The 22753-nt window shown below is 37.5% G+C and overlaps 1 protein-coding gene across 1 annotated transcript in view; it reads left to right on the top strand.

Moving 5' to 3' along the window:
• Window positions 1-21125, top strand: part of hoe1 (hoepel1) — a 230577-nt gene extending 209452 nt beyond the window's left edge. Inside the window, exons 17-20 of the mRNA XM_067142918.2 lie at window positions 1383-1616; window positions 13739-13997; window positions 14470-14563; window positions 20494-21125. Of these exons, the coding sequence (XP_066999019.2) occupies window positions 1383-1616; window positions 13739-13997; window positions 14470-14563; window positions 20494-20578 (672 nt within the window). The 3' untranslated portion in view covers window positions 20579-21125. The remainder of the gene's footprint in view (window positions 1-1382; window positions 1617-13738; window positions 13998-14469; window positions 14564-20493) is intronic.
• Window positions 21126-22753: the final 1628 nt, after the last annotated feature.

Here is a 22753-nt window from a genome sequence, read left to right as displayed (position 1 = left end):
CTACCTCCAAGTGCAGAAGTGGCGGGGAGTAAACTTGAATCCCACTGATTAGGGGTGGAAGCTGTCTTACCAGAGACTCTCCCCCATCCCCACCACCATGGATCCCGCACCTCCTGCCCTTGGTATTCTTTTATTTCAAAAGCTACAGAGCATTACTTCTCCAGAACTCATTCTGTCCTGCGAGAACTGTTTCATTCGTTCATCTAAGCTCGCTTTCGGTGGCATGGTCAACTATCTAGATAAACAAGAGTTCACAAGTACTTACCCTTGCTGCTTCTCAAACAGAATTGAATTGAACTGAATGAGAATGTGCAAATGGTTGATGAGCACTTGAAAACAAGCCACCCAGTGATGCAATGCTTATAGTGAGAATCGCAGAATTAACAAACCAACGGCAATGTGTTAGACCTTGGTCGTTAAGACACGAACTTCATATGCAAATCACAGAATAAACAGAAACACCTGCATTTCCATATATCTTCGTATCTCCACTTATGTTATGCACCCACGCCTTGAAAAATTTTAATAAGTTTAATAAGTTGGATAAGTTTAATGCATGATAATTTCTCTATTTAAGATTAATTTCACGAGTAAACTTAAAAATTCGCATGTGGAGCCAAAATGTCAAAATTTTAAAAATAGTGTAAAATTATTTAAATTTCATGTCCTATGTCTTTCTCCCATCATATTTAACACTTATGAAAATTTTGTGAACTTTGAGTCACAAAATTTGTGTGTCCCTAATTATTAAGTAACCTAGCCTATTTGTCATAATATTGTATGAGCTAATTTGATAATTTATATTATCGACTTCTTATGTCTTACGTAAACATTTCTTAGTTACATATTAGCAATTATGTAACATGGTTTTATGCTGTTTATTATTATTATTATTATTATTATTATTATTATTATTATTATTATTATTATTATTATAAGGAACATGAAAGGAACACAATAAGAGTACTAATTACTTATAATTTAAAAATTTTCTTTGAAGCATTAATTTATCAAATAGTGTCATTGCCATAAAGCCTAATGGACAGGAAGCAAATGAGTTTGAAGATCTTATGGCTATAGTATACCAATTCAAAATTTTACATTATTGCAGAGTATCTCACTAAGTTGTACAACTAATTTGTATATAGATAAATACAGTACTTCTAAATAAAATTCATTTCTATATTGACCCATGTCCTTTATGAATGTAAATGTGGTTCTGTTACTGTATAAAATTATAGTAGAAGTCTGCTAAAGCGAGTAAATTTTTCGCTGTTGTGAATTCTCGCTATAACAGACATCCATTGTACTCAAAACAGGGCTACTTTTATATAACTTACATTTATTATTCATAAATGTAATGCAATGTAATGTTGTTTCAGTACAAAATCAGAGATGTACCACTTCTTGTGAAATCAACTGTGTGTCTGGCATTCGTTATCTCTGTATTCTTCATGCACTCTATTCCTGCTCTGAAATTATCCTTGGGTTGGACTGCTCTTCTTGGAGCTATTCTGCTATTACTCCTTGCTGAACATGAAGATATGGAAGGCTTACTGGCTCGTGTGGAGTGGAGTACTTTGATTTTCTTTGCTGCTCTATTTGTGCTTATGGAGGTAAGTAAGAATAAGTCTGTTACAGAACTAAAATTTAGTTAAATTCAGGGTTACAAATAAAGAGCACCAGGAACATGAAAAAGTATACTTTAGAATAAACACAATGACAAGTCAGTGTGCAAAGAGGGAGAGAGAAAGAAGAGATGACAGACTTGAAAACTCAAAAGGACCAGGACAATCTCTAACTCTTCGTACACTACAATCTTCAAATAGATATACTGTACAAACTTGTACGGACATGTTCAGATACTTTTCTCCTGTGTTTGTCCTGTGAGTCTAGTCTACTCCTGTATTCACCTCTCTTCAAAATTTTCCCTTTTCTAGCTTCTACACAAAAAGGCCAAAAATCTGGCAAGATGGCCCCTTTAATGAGCGTTAATGCCCACTATCTTGAAGCCGAGAAGCAGAAATGAGCTCTTCAGGGGATAACTGGATGTGATAAGCAGGTGGGGGGGGCCTATTTTACAGTGAATAATTTTGGTACAAATATGGTAGTAGTTTTGGTGCTATTAAGCATAAAATCATAAATTTGGGGTTTTGCATTAAAAAAACCTTTTTAAAATAATTCAAAATGGTTTACCACCACTGGAGTTGTAGATGTGCTTGGCTGGGACTCCAGTAGTGTGGAAATGGTCTCAAAATGATCAGCTGCTTTGTGACGTTTCTGATAAGCCTTTGGATATTGACACTAGTCACTTCTTGGAATTCTGGTGTGTGGGGGGGAAAAGGGGGGGGGGGGGGGCTTAGGCAGGTCTTCTGCCACCCTTTTTGTTTTCTGGTAGATTCATGCTATTCTCGCTCTCCACCGGTTGGTACTTTTCAGTCCTCTTCCTTACCTACCATTCCTTTGAGGGTGTCGCACATTCTTTGCAGCCAGTACCCGAACAGCTCTGTTCTCTTGGCTGAGGTTTTTTTATAATTTTGAAACCATTAGTTGTCCATACATTGAAACATTTCATGAAAGATTTTTTTTTTCATACTTATTTGTGCAACAACGTTCTCAAATATTGACTACAGTATTTGAATTATTTACTATCCTTACTGAAAAAGATGAAGAAACACCCTATGTCACCCTAACTAATCCAATGAGGCTTTCAGTTAACAGCACTAAACTTTAATTTGAGTCTTCTAGTCTTCTCTGTTAAATATTATGCAAACATTCAAAATTTCCTTAGGAAATTTTTTTTTTTTTTAACGTCAGAAATTCGCATGAAAAAAATCCCACTCACTGCGTCTATGGCTCAGGTGGCAGCACACCGGCCTCTCACCGCTGGGTTTAATGGTTCAAATCCCAGTCACTCCATGTGAGATTTGTGCTGGATTAAGTGGATGTAGATTAGATTATACTTTGGGTATTACAGTTTTCCCTGTCTTGTCATTCCATGACCACACTCCAGTATCATTTCATCTGTCAGTCATTAATTATTGCCCCAAAGGAGTGCAATAAACTTCAGCAGCCAGCACAATTCCTATATATAAGCAACTGAAAAAAATAAGAAGTTTATAAAGGTAAAAGATCATAAGATATTGAAGGTGTCTAGGTATGGGAAAGGTGCACGTGGATGCAAGCACAAATGTAAAATTAAGTCTATACAATTTCTATAGTTTCTGGTCAGGTCAGGATCATCCTGCTACCATATGAGACAGGCGGTTCTATCTGAGACTGTCTGGCAGAGGGTCAAGCAGCCATTACCAAACTTGACACCCATGGGGGGCAGGCGGGCAATGGCTAAGGGCAGAGCCAGCCCTGTCTTCCGAGGCCAGGCCACCGGAAAGAATATGGTCAAACGTTCAGATGACGGAAGAGGACTGCAGTCTCAAAGGCAGATAAACCTGAACTTTCTCCTATCGGCAACGTCTGTACTTCAGTGAAGTGGTTTGCAAAAGGCGTTTGTACTTCTGAGGAATACCCTACAGTTACACCTGGCAGTAGGTATAAAATGCCTCTAGGAGTGGCAACCCAACCATTATAATAGCCTATGTATGATACGGTATTTCTGAACTTCTCGTAAAGGTTATGGCATACCCTGCAAGCAATGCGCAGTTCCTTGGCCACTGGGGCAGCTATAAAAAATGGATGACCAGCAGCCAACATCATGAAGGTAGGTCTAATCAACCTTGTGACCCTGACAAGAAAGGCAGAAGTAGTGGATTTTATAGAGAAAGGAGGTATAGAAATTATGGGGTTGAGTGAAGTTAAATGGAAGGGGAATGGGAAGAAGAGAATGAGGGAAGTATATGCATTATACTAGAGTGGGCCTGATGATTTCAAAATAGCTGGAAGAGTACATCAGTGACAGGATAATGAAAATTAGAATGAGAATGAGGAACATTGTGAAGGACTTCATTCAAGTATATGTACCACAGACAGGGAGCCTAGAGGTTATTGAGGAATTCCTGGGTCAACTAGAAAATGAGATAAATGATGTAGAAGTGATTATAATTGGAGACTTAAATGCACAGGTAAGAAACAAAAGAAAGGGAAAGGAAGAAATCAGACCATATGGTTTTGGGAAAAGGAATCTAGAGAAACTAGTTTTGTGAGAAGAATGGAATGTTGTGGGCAACACATGGTTTTGGAAAAAAAGGCAGGAAAACTAAAAGATATGGTTGGGGTGACAGAAGAAAAAAATTGGCAATTAATTACCTTTCTGGTGGAAAGAACAAATTCAATATTTGAAGGATGTAACAAGCTTTTCCAAGAGAAGCATTTCATGGAGATCATAGAAGTCTGATAGCAAAAATAAGTAGGGGGGGGGGGGGGAATGGAAAATTTAAACTAGATAAGATATAGTAAAATAAGTGTGGAAATTAAATGTACAGAAAGAATTTCTGGAGAGACTGAAATAAGATTCCATGTACTGAAGTAAGAATGGGAAAGATGAATGGTCCAACTTCAAAAGGACATTTGTAAGTGGGACAGAAAGTGCCTGTGGTAAAACATCGACAAGAGTGAAGGAAAAGGACACCACAGTGGAATGAAAAGGTGAGAGAAGCAGTGAAAGAAAAGAATTGAATAGATTAAAAAAAGGAAGCAAAAGGAAGTATTTTGATAATAAAAGGAAATGAAAGAGAAGAAAAGTTCAGAAGAATTTCCAGACTATAGAAACACATGGAGCTGCCAATAAAATAATGCTGTATGGAATTATATGAAGTAATAAAGGAAAAAAAAGCATTTACACAAAGCTGATGTAAGAGGAAGGTGGAGAGTTAACACATCCAGAAGAAATAAAGAGAAGATGGAAGGAGTATTTTGATGACTGCTGAATGTGAGAAATGGTGCAGAGGATAGTAGTAATATGGTTTGATGACTCGACAGTAGGATATATGACCATCTTAGAGGTGGAATTGCACTACATAAAATAAAAATGGGGAAGGCACAAGGAATGAAATTGAAATGATAAAGGCTGCTGGACCTGTTGGACTACAACGGATATACAGATTGCTAAAGTGCATATGGAAGGAGAAACATGCTCCAGAAAACTGGAAAAAGGGAATAATAATAATAATAATAATAATAATAATAATAATAATAATAATAATAATACCAGTCCTCAAAAAGGGAAACCAAAAAGTGTAAGTAAAGAGGAATATAACTTCTATCAAAAGTGTCAAAATACTGGAAAGAATATTAGAGAGGAGAAAGAGAAAAAAAGTGCGAGAGTTGCAAGATGAACAGTATGGCTTTCAAAGTGGAAGATCTACAGTGGACCCAAATCTTCAGCTGGAGGCAGTTAATGGAAAACAATTGGGAATATGAAAAGTATCTGGTTATGACATTCATAGATCAGTCGTATAAGTGTTTCCAGGGAGGTGTGTTAGACCATGCTCAAAGTCTGGCTACACAAACTGTAGTATTAGTGCAAGCTATGTACAAGACTGTCAGCAGCGTACAGCCTCTGTTCGGAAAGGCAGGATGGTTTAAAAATTAAACTGGACTAAGACGAGAGTGTGCTGTTGCTTCTTTTGTTTCTAATGGTTATTGGCAAAATTGTAAAGGAGACAAAAGAAGCATATGGGGATAGGGAGATGTTACTATTTGAGACTATGTGGTCTAGGGAAGAAATGGCAAAGTAAAAGAACAGCTTCATGCACTGAACAAGAAAACTGAAAAGTATTGTATGAAAATCAGTACAGAGAAATGAAAGACAATGGTGATGTCAAAAGGAGAAAAAAAAAAAGGAAAAGGCATTACGAAAATTCATCAATGATCTGCATTTAGAGCAGATTTCCTATCAATTGTTTACATACCTCTTTCTTAAACATTTTTAAAGAACTTAAATTTATCAAACATTTACCTTCATAATGTATTCCAATTCCTCACTCCTCTTCCTATAAATGAATATTTGCCCAGTTTGTCCTCTTGAAATCCAACTTTATTTTCATATTATGATCTTTTCTATGCCAGCCCCGCAATGTAGGAGTAGTGTGCCTGCCTCTTACCCGGAGGCTCCGGGTTAGATTCCCGGCCAGGTCAAGGATTTTTACCTGCATCTGAGGGCTGGTTCGAGGTTCACTCAGCCTACGTGGTTACAATTGAGGAGCTATCTGATGGTGAGATGGCGGCCCCGGTCTAGAAAGCAAAGAGTATAACGGCCGAGAGGATCCGTTGTGCTGCCCACACGACGCCTCATAATCTGCAGGCCTTCGGGCTGAGCAGTGGTCACTTGGTAGGTCATGGCACTTCAGGGCTGTTACACCATGGTGTATGGTTTGGTTTGGATCTTTCCTATTTTTTAAAACTGTGCTCAAGTTTATCTACTAATGTCATTTCATGCCATCTCTCTGCTGACAGCTTGAAACATACCACATAGCTGAGAATCTCTTCTCACTCCAAAGTCTTCCAGACCCAAAGTTTGCATCATTTTTGTAACACTACTCTCTTGGAAATCAACCAGAACAAATCGCACTCCTTTCATTTGAATCTTTTCCAGATATAGTTATACAACCTCTCCCTTACATCCTTACTACAACTCCTAATTACTCTCGTAACCATGTGAACGAGATCTGTAACCTTTAACAACCTTGTTAATGATTTCCACCGGGTGAATTGGCCGTGCGCATAGAGGCACGTGGCTGTGAGCTTGCATCCGGGAGATAGTAGGTTCGAATCCCACTATCGGCAGCCCTGAAGATGGTTTTCCGTGGTTTCCCATTTTCACCAGGCAAATGCTGGGGCTGTACCTTAAGGCCACGGCCACTTCCTTCCAACTCCTAGGTCTTTCCTATCCCATCGTCGCCATAAGACCTATCTGTGTCGGTGCGACGTAAAGCCTCTAGGAAAAAAAAATTACCGTATGAGGTACAATCACTCCAACACTAATAAAAGTGAGAGGACTTTTCCTCTTGGTGCAACTTACAACTTGACTTTTCATTCCACTTAGTCATACCATTATCCGCTATCCATCTCGCAACATTATCTAGGTTCCCTTGCAGTCTCTAACAACCCTGCAACTCATTTACTAGGTACTCTATACAGTATAAAATCTGCAAATAGCCTTATGTGATTATAGTTCTCATATTTTATGTATACAGTAGAACCTTAATTCTCCGTTTTTGGAGGGACCACAGAAAAAAAAAACCACCGTACAACACAGGAAAAAAGAAAATCTGGGAACGAATGAACCACGGCATCAACAATTTGCCTAAACATTACAAACATGAAATATATATTATAATCTTACAAACACTCTTAAACCAAACCAAACCAAACTACAGCCCCAATGGGCCTTCCGCATATTAAGTGACCGCTGCTCATCCCGAAAGCCTGCAGATTACGAGGTACATGGTCAGTGTGACGAATCCTCTCAGCTGTTATTCCTGGCTTTCTAGACCGAGGTCGCCATCTCATCATTCGATAGTTCAATTAAAGGTAATAGTAGAGTGAACCTGCAGCCAGCCCTCATATCCAGGTAAAAAATGCATGATCTGACTGGGACTCGAACCTGGGTCCTCCGGGTGAGAGGCAGGCAAGTTAGACCGTAAGAAACCATAAGAAACCGATAAGAAACTTAAATCTCAACTTTACATTCAGTTTTACCGGGGAAACTTCTTTCAGTGTAGCAGTTTTGATCAACTAAACTCTTCAAAAAATCTTAATACCGGTAATGCCAAGCCAAACAATCAACCACAAGTAGTTTTTAATTCTCTAAGCTAATAAATCATTAGATACAAAAGCACCCAACATGATGGCAAAATTCCTATTTTTTTATCTTCCATTTTAATTTGATCACCGGTATACATTAAACGTGAGGCACTTCATCTTATTTGCCCGTATTGAACTGAGATCACAATTGAAATAAAAATCTTTAAGGTTCCACCTTGTTCAATACAAATACTGTTGTATGTTTTTTACAACATACATTTTATTGCAGAACTCGTTTTGGTGCTCATTTAGGCACCATCATCAGCTGCATTATAAATAAAGAAACTTAGAGATATAACAATATAAAACAACATATTGGTATACCTAACTCCTTAATATCTAATGGTAAGTTTAAAACTCTAATTTAAAAACAAGATAACCCCTGTGAGTCAAATGTTAAATCTCATCTCTGAGTGATGAGTTGTCTTAAATATTCTGCGATGATTTTTATGAGTGTATAAAATAATAGCCAAGTTCAACTACATTCTTAAAATTGTAAAATTAGAGCTGAATAAAGTTCTAAAATGTTAAAATATTAGTTTCACAGATGCAGTAGTGGCCATTTATTGGATTAAAAACTCGCGTTCATTGAATTGCTAGACTCCGCCGTCTTCTGATGTTTATTGATATGTGGAAACTTAGTTCTTATGTTGTATATCTAGTGGTTGGAACTGATTATTTGCCCTGATATTCTTAAGCGGGCATAGCCTCTCGGTTCAAATGCTTCCGGCATTTTAGCCAATATTTATCTTGATTACCTCGAACATACCAAAATAATAGGACAAATAGGTCTCAATTTATGGATACGTTTTGTGGACGACACTTATGCCGTAATAGATCAAAGAGAGAATAAGTGACTATATCCTCAATAAATTAAATACACTTGATTCCAGAATAAAGTTTACATTAGAGAAAGAAAAAGAAAGCTCCATTAACTTTTTAGACATGAATGTAACACGGAAAAAGGAAGAGTTTGTCTTAAAGATACACAGGAAACCCACTTTTACTCCCATTACAATAAAGAACTACTCATTGCACCCAGAATCGCAAAAAAGGTCAGCTTATTACAGTTACATATATAGAGCATTTAATGTACCCCTTACACACACAGGAAGAGAAAAAGAATTATGCTTTATTCGCAAACAAGCCCAATACAACGGTTTTGAACAAAAATAATAAACAAAATAATCGGTAAATTCAAACAGAAATTACAAACTAACCTAAAACCCGAAACAAAAGACAAATACGCGAAGTTCACGTTTAATAACCCTAATTTATACACAGTAACCAATTTATTTAGAAAATATAATTATAAGATCACATATTCAACCAGCAATAACACAAAGCATAAATTATTTAATTACAATAGTGTTAATTCCCTAGGAAAAAACAAACATTCTGAATCAGGAGTTTATAAATTGAAGTGTCACCAATGCAAAAAAGTTATGTCGAACAAACAGGGCACAGTTTTACTGTAAGATACCAGGAGCATGTCAACGCTGAAAGACATAAAAAAATTTCCGCGATGGGTCAACACATGAGTTCAACCGGACATCAATTTACAACCATAGAACAGGATTTAACTATACTGCATAAAATAAACAAAGGAGCTCTCCTTAAGACATTAGAAAATCTATACATTTATTTAGAACAAAAAAGCAATCAGGACAATAACCTAAATGAAACTATTGACATTAGAAATCCTATATTTGAAGGAACACTATCAAGTCTTGAAATTTTAGGCAAAAGACGCAATACAAATAGTAAAAGGATAAATAAGAACGAACCTCTGCCATTTTGTACATCCCCTCTCCCTAGCCCCTCTAAAGCTGATGCCGTCACAGTAACCGACACGCCCCCTCCCCTCTCCGCAACCTTGCCTCCCCATAAGGAGGAGCATACAACGGAACGCACACACCATTACTACACAAGACGCAAAGCAGCAACAAACGTCCCTCCAGGGTCACAGTAGAATTGGAGTCGACCATAGCAAGAAATTGAAACGAAGCTCCCTTCACAAATATTTTCAGCAATCAGCTTCAAAGTTCCAGATTAGACTCGATGAAAGGCACCATAAACAAACTCATATAACAACTTACCTGGAAGGAACGGAAGATAAAAAATTCAAAAATCTGAACAGTGTTACGAAGTCAAACATTTTTTAAAACTGTCAAATTTACTGGCCTGTAATTTTCAGCCTTATGTCTGTCACCCTTTCCTTTATACACAGGGGGTACAATAGCAACTCTCCATTCATCTGGTATAGCTCCTCCGACCAAACAATAATCAAATAAGTACTTCAGATATGGTACTATATCCCAACCCATTGTCTTTAGTATATCCCCAGAAATCTGATCAATTCCAGCTGCTTTTTTAGTTTTCAACTTTTGTATCTTATTGTAAATGTCATTGTTATCATATGGAAATTTTATTACTTCTTTGGCCTTAGCCACCTCCTCTCTCGACATTATCCTTGTAACCAACAATCTTTACATACTGCTGACTGAATACTTCTGCCTTTTGAAGATCCTTACATACACACTCTCCTTGTTCATTAATTATTCCTGGAATGTCCTTCTTGGAACCTGTTTCTGCCTTAAAATACCTGTACATACCCTTCCATTTTTCAATAAAATTTGTATGACTGCCAATTATGCTTGCCATCATGTTATCCTTAGCTGCCTTCTTTGCTAGATTCAATTTTCTAGTGAGTTCCTTCCATTTCTCCTTACTTCCACAGCCATTTCTAACTCTATTTCTTTCCAGTCTGCACCTCCTTAGTCTCTTTATTTCTCTATTATAATAAGGTGGGTCTTTACCATTCCTTACCACCTTTAAAGGTACAAACCTGTTTTCGCATTCCTCAACAATTTCTTTAAACCCATCCCAGAGTCTGTTTACATTTTTATTTACCGTTTTCCACCAATCGTAGTTACTTCTTAGAAACTGCCTCATGCCTGCTTTATCAGCCATATGGTACTGCCTAACAGTCCTACTTTTAAGACCTTCCTTTCTATCACATTTATTTTCAACTACCACAAAAACAGCTTCATGATCATTAATACCATCTATTACTTCAGTTTCCCTATAGAGCTTATCTGGTTTTATCAGCACGACATCCAGGATATTTTTCCCTCTGGTTGGTTCCATCACTTTCTGAATCAGCTGTCCTTCCCATATTAACTTATTTGCCATTTGTTGGTCATGCTTCCTGTCGTTCGCATTTCCTTCCCAATTTACATCTGGCAAATTCAGATCTCCTGCTACAATCACATTTCTTTCCTTGTCGTTTCCCACATAGCTGACTATCCTATCAAATAATTCCGAATCCACGTCAGTGCTACCCATTCCCGATCTGTACACTCCAAATATATCAAGTTGCCTATTATCTTTAGAAATGAGCCTTACACCTAGAATTTCATGTGTCTCATCTTTAACTTTTTCGTAGCTTACAAATTCTTCTTTCACCAGAATGAACACTCCCCCTCCCACTATTCCTATCCTATCTCTATGATACACACCCCAGTGCCGTGAGAAAATTTCTGCATCCATTATCATTTCTCAGCCATGATTCAACTCCTAGTACAATATCTGGTAAATATATATCTATTAAATTACTTAATTCTATTCCTTTCTTTACAATACTTCTACAGTTCAACACTAACAATTTTATGTCATCCCTACTTGATTTCCAGTTCCCTGTTCCCTTATCACCGCTCCCTAGGCCATCCCGTTTCCCTGAATGTTAAAGTTATTTAACAAGGTGTTCAAAGGTACAAACTTCCCGAAGGAGTGGCAAAAATGTATTATAGGCACTATTTACAAAAAGAAAGGAGTAAGGAGCAACTCTAGTAACTACAGGAGCATAACTTTATTAGACGCATTGAGTAAGGTGTACACGGGCCTATTAGTGAATAGGTTGAGAAAATGGGCGGAAGGTTTTCTATACTATCAATTTATCAGAGTGCATTCAGAAAAGGATGGATGACGATGGATAATGTGATGAAAGTGAAGACGATAATTGATAAATACATGAGGAAGGAAGGTGTATATAGCAGCAGTCTATTTTGAAAAGGCTTTTGACACAGTAAGTAGGAAGGCGCTGCTTGAGAGATTGTGTAGGGTGGTCATTTCCAAAAAGATGAGATGTGTGATTGAGGCTATATGAGGAAGTGTATTGTAGCATTTGAATAGAGGAAAGGGTTGTAAGTGGTTTAATCAAACCAAATATAGGTTTAAAACAGGGTTGCAAATTATCTTTTTTTTTTTAATCAATGGCACATTAGACATGCATGGGAAGGAGTGGACTTGTCCTATATTAGAACTAGAAATTCCAGGTTTATTTGCAGATGATGTATTATTGACGACACTAATGCGAGGGGGCTTACAGAGTAGTATAAATGAGGTTTCAAAGTACCTACGCTAGTAAATGGTCACTGAGAGTAAATAGTAGGAAGACAAAGGTGATGGTATATAGAAAAAGTAGGAACTGGAAGACAAAGAAGCAATGGGTGATAAATGGTTATAGAGGAGACAGATAAGCTGGAGTATTGGGGTGTTTGTATAAGCAGGAATGGTAAATGGTCCAACCAAATTAAACAAGTTAAGTGGAGGGGGTTGGCAGCACTCTCAGGTATAAGAACACTGGAAAATAAATTCCTGGGGATTGATTTTAATATACAGAGAATGGTATTTAAAATGGTGGTGTTAAGTAGTGTTACAGTGAGTAGAAGTATGGGGGGTTGAGAAGGATCATATTATATTAAATCAGATAGTTAGCAGATTTGGCAAAATTGTGATGGGCCTTCCCAATTGCACGGCTAATGCAGCGCCTAGGCGAGTTATGTGCAATGAGTGCATAGAGGTTGACATCATGGAGTGTGTTGGGTTGTTGGAGAAGATTGAAAATGGTTGAGGGCGGCTTACTGCAGACGGCTTACGAGCACCAAATTAAGAGTACATGTGGAGATTACTGGTTTGATAAGGTGAAAAGTATTGTTGAGAGGTTGGGTTTAGGAAACTATTGGGGGAAGAAATGGGAAAGGAGGAATGAAGTGTGTTGGAATACTTTAAAAATGATCAAAGATATTCAAACACAGGAGCTGGAGGCTGAATGTAGGACGACGACCCTAAACATGTTTAATAGAATCAAACAAGTAGTTAATATAAGAAAAGAAAATGTGAACAGATTAGAGAGAAGACTAATTTGGTGGATGATGGGTATTTACACGAATAAGGGTTGGACAAGAATGAAGGATAATTCAGTATGTTTGTGTGCTGATACAAGAGAAGAGTTTCACTTGTTAATAGCATGTAAGGGAACGTGTGGAGAGAAATTCATGAGTGAGGGACAATTGGAAGCCATAAAACAGCAGAGTAATGAACACATCGTAAACTGGATAGTGAAAGAGTGGAAAGAACCCGGGAATATAAGCAAGTTTTTAGACGTAGTTAGAAAACGCTGTATAAAGAGGTTAAAGGAAGCAGAATGTAGAAGATAGTGTGTGTGTGTGTGTGTGTTGTATCTCCTGTCATAGTTACTGTTGTTATAAATAACAAGTAGCAGGGAGAGATAAATAGGAAAGCAGCAGAGAACCAAGGTCTCACCACACTGTTGTTTAGCAGAGTGGGGGGAGGAAGTAGGTGTGTCAGTGGTGTCCTAGGTCAGTACTCAGCTGCCCGACTCCGCTGACGATGGGACAGGCAGCTGGCTGTGGGTAAACACACGCTGATGCATGCCCATTGTAAGCAGACTTTTTATAGGTAGGCCATTGTTTTTGTTTTGTGTGCTGTTTTTGCCATCTGGTTTTAATAGTGTTGATTATTACTTGTATCCTTATAGTGTTTTGTATTTTCCTAGTTCTGCTTTGTCTTGATTTGTTTTTCTCTTTTCTATTTTCTCCATAAATATTAATTAGATTGAAAAACTGTAAAATCTGGAGAAAATAAAAGTAGAATTTAAATTCTCTTGTTGCAGGCCTTATCACGTCTTGGACTTATAGACTGGATTGGACAACAAACAGAGTATGTAATCATGTTGGTACCAGAGTCACATCGCTTACTAGCTTCTATTCTACTCATTCTGTGGGTATCAGCTGCAGCCTCTTCATTTGTTGACAACATCCCACTCACCACGATGATGGTTCGCATAGTTGTATCACTCTCCCAAAAATCAGACATTAATTTGCCACTTCAGCCATTAGTGTGGGCACTTGCTTTTGGAGCCTGCCTTGGAGGTAAGTTGTTGTTGTGACTAGCCTTTTATGCCATATTTTATAGTCTTACATTTTGTTTTAAAGTGCATTACAGACATATATTTTCTGTTTTAAGTAGATCATAATTATCATCCTGAAATTTGTCACTATACCAGGCCATGAAGGCAGATATTAAAATGATTATTTTTCATTAAAAAAATTGAATATTTCATCACTGCTACAATGATAGGCTCTTGAGGATAAACTTCTAGCCTTTAGAAAAAATTAAACCTACCCACTTTATCCATGAGGAACAAATGTTTTAAATTTCTCTAATATAACAGGAGGTAGTAAGGTTTAAAGAATATAGTGCCATGACTTAACCCACTGCTAAAGATAAGCTATTCAATGTTAAATCTAGAATATTGTTTCTTGTGTTTCCATTTAACTTTATTACCTCTCATAGCCTAAAATTAAAGCATTTTTCAAGGTTCTATGAAAATATTTTTTGCAGGAAATGGTACATTGATCGGTTCATCTGCTAATGTGGTGTGTGCAGGAGTAGCAGAGCAGCATGGCTATAGGTTTACGTTCATGCAGTACTTTAAGTAAGTATGCTGCATTTCTTGTGAAATGTTTTCTGGTGTGAATTTTTATTTCAGATGATCAATTTATCTTCATTAATAATACCACAGGAGCAAATGTATTAATATCTTAAATGGAAACCATTCTTTTAGAGGTTGTCTTGGCTTACAAAGTGGGGAATGGGAAAGCTGGATAACTAAAGACAGGGGGGGAAAAAAATGGTTAAAACAGTGAAGTTATGGTAATGAGATCGTGCCTTATTCTATACTAGCTATTATATCTGGCTCTGCTTGGGTACTTTCAGGAAAGTTTAGATTTAGGATTTGTACCACCTGTTTCATACTTTTTACAAAATCATTAGTTTATTATCCACCTAATCAACCCAATTTACTCTCAAACGGTACTAGTTTCGACTGCTAGGTATGGTCATAGGTCATATACCTCAATACAGGCCCAACCATGAAATTTATTTCTTAAACCACTTGTTTCCAATGAATAGTTGTAGATTTCTGTATTGTGAAGTTGATTGCTATTTTATGAACTTGTTTGTAGATTTAGTTACACGTTAAATTTTAAATTTTAGTTTGAGATCATTCAGTTTCACATTAAACTTAGCTGTTGTGGCAGCTGATATTGTCTGGGAAGTAGCAGAGCACATTCCAACTCTCACTGGGACTGTAACTAATCAGCTTAGCGATTCTGAAAACAAACGATTCAATACTTATATAGGCCTAAGTCATTTTGGGCAGTTTCTTTTTTCAACCGTTCTCAGCCCTCATGTCCATGGAGGTTGAAAGTGGATTTAATCAGCATCCATTGTGTCAAAATACATCTTGGTGACCCTAAAAACCATGGATTCAGCACTAATATAGGTTTTTTTTTTGTCGCCCCTCTCCCCTAGGCATGCTCGGGGTGTCTTATCCCCCAGAGTACTATGCTTGAACGTGTACACATACATTCATAACCCCCAGTCGTTTTTGGATATTTTTCACCTCTTCTCAACCCCCATGACAATTGACTGTCACTACACATCTCAGTAACCTAGAAAACCACATTTTCACAGGTCACCCTCTCAACTCTGCCCCTATGAACGATAGGGATGTCTCCAAACTAAAATATTTTCTTCCCGATATTGTCATGTGTTCCAAGTTTGCTTGGGAGGTATAGTGAAATGCACACATACAGTACATCAATTATCTCATTGATTTGGACATTCGAGAACTCAATAGGGGCACGATCAAAGCAGCAGAATAAGAGTTGTTTAGAAAGATTCAGCAGGAAGGCCTAAATGAAGAAAAACTGAAGTGTTCCAAAATAATGAGATATAGGACTTTCCCTCTATATGGAAACAAATTATTCATGAGGAAGAGCGATTAACATTCAAAACTCCCATTATTCTACCTGGAAGACATCCGTTGAAGAGAATGATGGAAGAAAAATGCAGGATAATGGGGCATGTAGGTGTTCATGTTCTTATCAATAGTAAGAGGACTTCTGGATAATTACAGCAAGGTGTACAGCTGAAAAAGTTGTAGCAGAATGCAGGAAATGTCTGACCTAATGCTAAAGCCTTCACCATGCCAATGGCGCCTTTACAAAGGGACAGGTTGATTCCAGGAGTACATTCAGTTCCATGGGATTAGACTTTGCAGGCCCTTTGTTCCTTATACATGGTGGGAAGGCATAGGTGAGCATTTTCACTTGCGCTCTCTATTGAGCTATAAATTTTGAACTGGTGGAGTCTCTCTAGACTGAAATGTTAATATTAGTTCTAAGGATATATTTCGCTAGGAGAGGAAGTCATTGGATATTTTTTTCTGGTAATGTTACAAATTTTGTAGGTATAGCCTGCGCCCTGAAGAATGTAGATTGGCGGAGCATTCAGAACAGCACAGGATAGTGGAGATTAACCCTCCATCTTCACCTTGGTGGGAGCAGATGGTGAGAATGCTAAAAGAACTACTAAGAAAGAACCTTTCAGCTTTCTTGAACTAGAATAACTACATAGTCTTATGTGATTATGAATTTGTGACAAACGAGAGCAACTTTCAGCCATTGAGCCCCTGCAAGTTCTTGCAACCTTTACCTGGGGCAGAACTACCAGATCTGGATCAAGTAGATGGCTAGGATGTAAAAATTGAGAGCAGCATATTTGAGACTTGGGGAAGAATTTGCTTATGTAAGTAATATCAGACTGTTAGTTCACAGTAGAAACAACCCAAAGATTTTGCAGATACAGCCTACGGACATTGTGTCAATTGGCAACGACAATGTGAAAAGGACCTGCTGACCTTTGGGGCATGTGTTGGCCACATTTCCTGGGTGTGATGGAATAACCAGTCTCTCGCCTTTACACAGCTAAAGGGGAAGTCTCACGTCCAGTTAAACATATAGTAACGGTTCTTCCCCTGAAGATGACATCAGAAAAGGAATGTGATATCTTGGAAGTCGTGCAGCAACGTAATATGGGATCAGATCTTCCAGAATACTGGATGATGAAAAGGAATGAGATCAGGTGTGAATCACAAGCAGTGGAAGAGTGGTCAATGTTCCATGTAAAACATATCTTTAAATAAGACTATAATAATTTTATCACACAAATGTAAGTTTCAGAATTGCAGGACTTTCAAACGTGGGAGATAATGTAGAGAATGAATGCACCATCTTTGTTACAGATTGTCTTTGAACCGTTGCAATTACATTTTTGCCCTTAGATAAGTTGAACTGTGATGTGATGCACCTGTGTGGAAATATTGAGGTTTCATCATGGATCAGTTATTACAATTTCAATAAGAACACACTAAAACCTCTTGATGTGGAAAAGTATATTTCCTGCCAGATATACTGAGGGTCCATTTCATTTAAGGCTGAATAGTTTCTCTGTATCAGTGATTTATTGTTTTGCTTTCTAATCGTGATTTTTTTACCTATGTTAATTTAGTAGCCTGCAATAATTAATTAGCTGACTTTGATGAGTAAGTGTAACTTAGTTACTGGCACGGGAATAATGTAGAGGAAAAGAAAAAAAGCAGAGACTCAAAGGATCTTCTGCGACTAGAACATTATTTTGGAGTGCTGATTCAGCTACAAGTTTAATACACAAGATGCTAATGAAAACTACATGCAATGCAATAGTTGATATTTTAAAGGAAATATCATGGATCACAGGTATAAGAAGCTGCTGGGGCAAATGGGCAGACAAGGAATTAACTAGAGCATAAGTTAACACAAATTTTGAAATTTATTTCTTTCCTTTTTTCAAGTTTAAAATTGGATAGAAAATTGAGAAGAAATAACAGTTAAATAGAAAAACAATGAGCTTGTCAGCTCTAAGAACAATAACTCAAAAGACCAAAAAAAGAAAAAAGGAATTGTGTACAACTTGAGAGAATTACAAATACTAATTTCCACAGAAAAGAGCTGGATTGCTCTTAGCAGGTACAAAATGTACAGAGAGCACTTTACTCTTATCCTTCACACTACAAGGGAGTCTGGACTCAACTATATCATAGTCCAGCCTCAGAGAGCCATCAGCTTTTGATCTTGCACTTACAACCTGTATGTTGTTCTTAAAATATTTTATACATGGTTGCCCTGATGTGGGCTTCTTTATCGCTCAACAGTTTATTACATACTAGTCCATAAACAATTAGGCCTACCGAATAAACAGGGACAATGAGTGCCCATACTAATTAATTAATTTAATTACTTAATTTCGTGTGGCTATTTCTAGCCAGGTGCAGACCTTGTAAGGCAGACCCTCCAATGAGGGTGGGTGGCATCTGCCATGTGTAGGTAACTGCGTGTTATTGTGGTGGAGGATAGTGTTATGTGTGGTGTGTGAGTTGCAAGTGCCCGTACTAAATGGCCTTCATATAAAAAGAAAATGTTTAATATGATTGACCATGAACAAAAGGCTAGGAGATGAAACACTTGCACTCCTAGAATGTTTTACAACCTTAAGTGGGCCTACGGCCCAAAGATACAGGGCCTAAGCCTATTCTATGCTGGGGTGACTAAATGAGAAACATTAAATTCCAAAAGTGTTAAGAATCTTAAATGATCAGAAACTTTATTTGCCCCATACCAAGTTGAATGGTAAACAAGAGGGTAATTTCTCTTTGTTTCCTTACATTGCATATTTCCCAAAAAGGAATAGAACAGTCCTCAGACTGGACAAAATTTCTACATTTAAACCACCAGGTTTAGAAATTTACATAAAATTTGAAAACTTCCCTTTAAGCTATTTGCCAGAGCTCTCACGTCATAAAAATTCTATTACCTTGATTTGCTGAGCCTACTGAATGCCGACCGTTGCCCCTGCCCCCAAAGAAGAACGTGCCACACTCGCTAAACTGGATGGAGCCTTAGAGCACCCAGCTTTTATAGTATTCTGAAGGGAAGTTTCCAGAACTCTTTAAAGATAGGCTGCATTCCTGTATATACCCCCCCCAGTTGTAATTAGCTAATGAAAATATTTACAAATTTCTAATTGGTTGATGACTTGAAGGAAGCAGCAGAAGTGTAGACAACTTAGATTTTAAAAAAGCCTTTCTAACAACCAGGTTGAAAAACCTCCACATCACCGAGCTTGATAGTTGCAGTCGCTTAAGTGCGGCCAGTATCCAGTATTCGGGAGATAGTGGGTTCGAACCCCACTGTCGGCAGCCCTGAAGGTGGTTTTCCGTGGTTTCCCATTTTTACACCAGGCAAATGCTGGGGCTGTCCCTTAAGGCCACGGCTGCTTCCTTCCCACTCCTAGCCCCTCCCTGTCCCATCGTTGCCATAAGACCTATCTGTGTCGGTGCGACGTAAAGCAACTAGCGCCAAAAAAAAGAAACCTCCATGACAAATTTCCTTATGGATTAATTGTATTTTACCCTACAACATGGAGCAATTAAAGTTATGATAGACACATCTAACAGCTGAAACCAAAACTATCTTGCATAATATTAGTTCAAGGTATACTATCTAGATGGCCTTATAGAAGGTGCGCAGTTTAACTGGCCGGAGAAGGTGTATGCCTGGTAGATATAAACATCAATGTTTTTCAAGAAGAACAATAAATTATCTAGGAAAATACAAAATGTGGCATAGTAAAGATATCTACTGGAAGAGAGTAGAAAGTAAAGTAGGCTAAACTGGCATTAAACACTTTGTGAACAAACTGCTTGGGATACTGTCTTACCCTGGAATTTCCTGCAACTGACAAAGCTTATTTTGCCTGATATATCTTTTATTGAGAAAGGTGCATAAATCTATTCAAATTAGCTGTAATATTTTTTACTTATTCCTTTACCTGCACTTTTTAGATGCGTGGAGTTTTGTATGTAACTTTAAATTAAGGTACGGTCCTTGGAGGCCTTCATCTTTCTTGTGTACTTACAGAAATGCATTCCAGATGAAAAACAAACTGGAAGACCTTAAACTTTTGATTCTAGAGCTAATTGCTGAGGCTCGCTGCTAATTACAATTTTTCAAACTGATTTTCACAGATAAAATTCTTTGATCTTGAGAATAATTCCACTTTCCATTTTATAAAAGCAATTTCTAGGTCCTATTGATATAAGAAAAATTAATCAAATACAGTATGGAGATATATTTAAGTGTCTGAATTGTAAAAAGAAACTAGCAAAATTTGAAGTCTTCTTTTGATCTCTTTTTCTGATAGGTTTGCAATCATAGTGTAGTAGTTATCTTGTGAAAGTTCTTAAGTTCAACAAAAAATTTAATTCAGTGCATGTGCATATTTACTTCTTGGTGGAAGTAAGGAATATTTTGTAAAGTGTCTTGCTTGGCTCCTTAAATAAAACATGCATGTTCAGTTTTTTTTTTTGTATTGTTGTGCATGATGCAAACTAAGATATTCTCAGGTCTGAAACACTTCAGTACCGGTATTTAAAATTATTTTTACTGATATATTATGAATAATACTGTAAAATTTTATTTACAGAATTGGCTTTCCTGTGATGATTCTAAGCATCTGCGTAACATCTGTATACTTGCTGCTGTGCCATGTTGTTTTTACTTGGCACTGATGGACTTAAGGGTGATTTTAAAATGTTTTAAGATGGAAGCAATATGTTTGTAATATAATATACAGTTGGTCTATTTCCAAATGATAATTGTACTGAACTATCATGGCTCAGTACCCTACAGCTGTGGAACTAATCACAAAATGGAATGGAAGACCTGCTGAACTAGTCTTCATTTAAATCCTTGCATTTTAATACATACTAGCAAGTGCTCAATATGTGTCTGAATGATACTGATCTAAGAAAAGAACTTCTTATCTGCTGCATTTGTCAGATTTTTACAAGAAATAATTCATGTTAATGTTTTTATTAAAGACATTGTTTAAAATGTTGAAGTTATATCACAGATTATAGCAATATGTGTACTAATGTAAAAATACTGTAAATATTTTAAAATATGGTATATATTTTGTATTATATAGGTATCCTTTTATGTGGATTCATTTTAATATTTTCATTGTAAATATACAGACATCACCATACAAGTATATATTGTATATATTAAATAAGTTATTTCAATAAATAATGGATTTTCCTTTGAGCATCTCCTCGACCTCCAAGACCCTAATTTCGAAGAGTTCAGCCCTCAGATGATTTCCCTACAATAGATACCTTGAACTATTGGAAAGTTAAGATCAATGTTTCAAAAGCTAATAAGAGACAATCCATTCCTTGATGTCATCAAGGGTGTACTCTCAAAACTATTAACTATTTAAACTGGTGATATTCTTAATGTGCTTACAGTTCTCAATTTGCAAACTATGCAAGAGCCAGTACTTCACAAGCAAATACAGGTAGTTTAAAAATCTACCAAATGCATTGTTCACATAGCCTTGTTCAAAATGAGTATTTCAAGAATGAATGCTAGTGTAAAATTTCATAGCTTTTATATTTTTCATTTGCCTATTGTACACCTTGTCCATTATTACAAGCTGTCCACTTCATGCCCGTATTGATGAGTATAATCAAATTAATTTAAAAAGTCACCTAATCGATACTTTATTTTTTACCTTAGGCAAAATTAAAAATGCATTACACACGAACATGTTTTGACCACTTACTGGTCATCTTCAGCTGGATATAAATATCTTAGATGAAAACATATGTACAGTAAGCACATTAAACCTTAAAACTATGTCCCATGGGATCCATTCTGTGTGTAATGTATTTTTAATTTTGCCTAAGGCAAAAATAAAGTATCAATTAGGTGGCTTTTCAAATTAATTTGATTGTCCATTATTAATAGGGTTACCAGGTCTTCCATATTTTACCCACATTTTCTCCTTTCTCCCATATTTTGTCAGGTCTCGTATTTTAGGGGCTTTCCCATATATTATCCATCTCGAGTAATTGATGTATTTGACGTTTTTCTTCGTGTTTCATAGTTTTATTTATACTAATTCCCAGAAGGGAATTCAGCATAGCACATGGAGGGGCAAGAGACCGTTTACAGCATGCATCAACTACAGATAAAGTAATAATATATTATATGGTTAGATTGGTAGAATGCAGCATATACACTGACTGACAGAGCAAATGCAACACCAAGAAGAAGTGGTTCGAAAGGGATGAAAGTTGGGGAAAAAAACAGAGACGGCATGGACGAATAATTGATGTTTATTTCAAACCGATATGCAGGTTACACAATGCGCACGGCATCGACTCAGTAGGATGTAGGACCACCGCGAGCGGCGATGCACGCAGAAACACGTCGAGGTACAGAGTCAATAAGAGTGCGGATGGTGTCCTGAGGGATGGTTCTCCATTCTCTGTCAACCATTTGCCACAGTTGGTCGTCCGTACGAGGCTGGGGCAGAGTTTGCAAACGGCGTCCAATGAGATCCCACAAGTGTTCAATTGGTGAGAGATCCGGAGAGTACGCTGGCCACGGAAGCATCTGTACACCTCGTAGAGCCTGTTGGGAGATGCGAGCAGTGTGTGGGCGGGCATTATCCTGCTGAAACAGAGCATTGGGCAGCCCCTGAAGGTACGGGAGTGCCACCGGCCGCAGCACATGCTGCACGTAGCGGTGGGCATTTAACGTGCCTTGAATACGCACTAGAGGTGACGTGGAATCATACGCAATAGCGCCCCAAACCATGATGCCGCGTTGTCTAGCGGTAGGGCGCTCCACAGTTACTGCCGGATTTGACCTTTCTCCACGCCGACGCCACGCTC

The sequence above is a fragment of the Anabrus simplex genome, chromosome 1, assembly GCF_040414725.1.
Source record: "Anabrus simplex isolate iqAnaSimp1 chromosome 1, ASM4041472v1, whole genome shotgun sequence".
Taxonomy (NCBI): domain Eukaryota; kingdom Metazoa; phylum Arthropoda; class Insecta; order Orthoptera; family Tettigoniidae; genus Anabrus; species Anabrus simplex.
The sequence above is the reverse complement of the archived record's forward strand: the minus strand, read 5'-3'. Positions and strand labels throughout refer to the sequence as shown.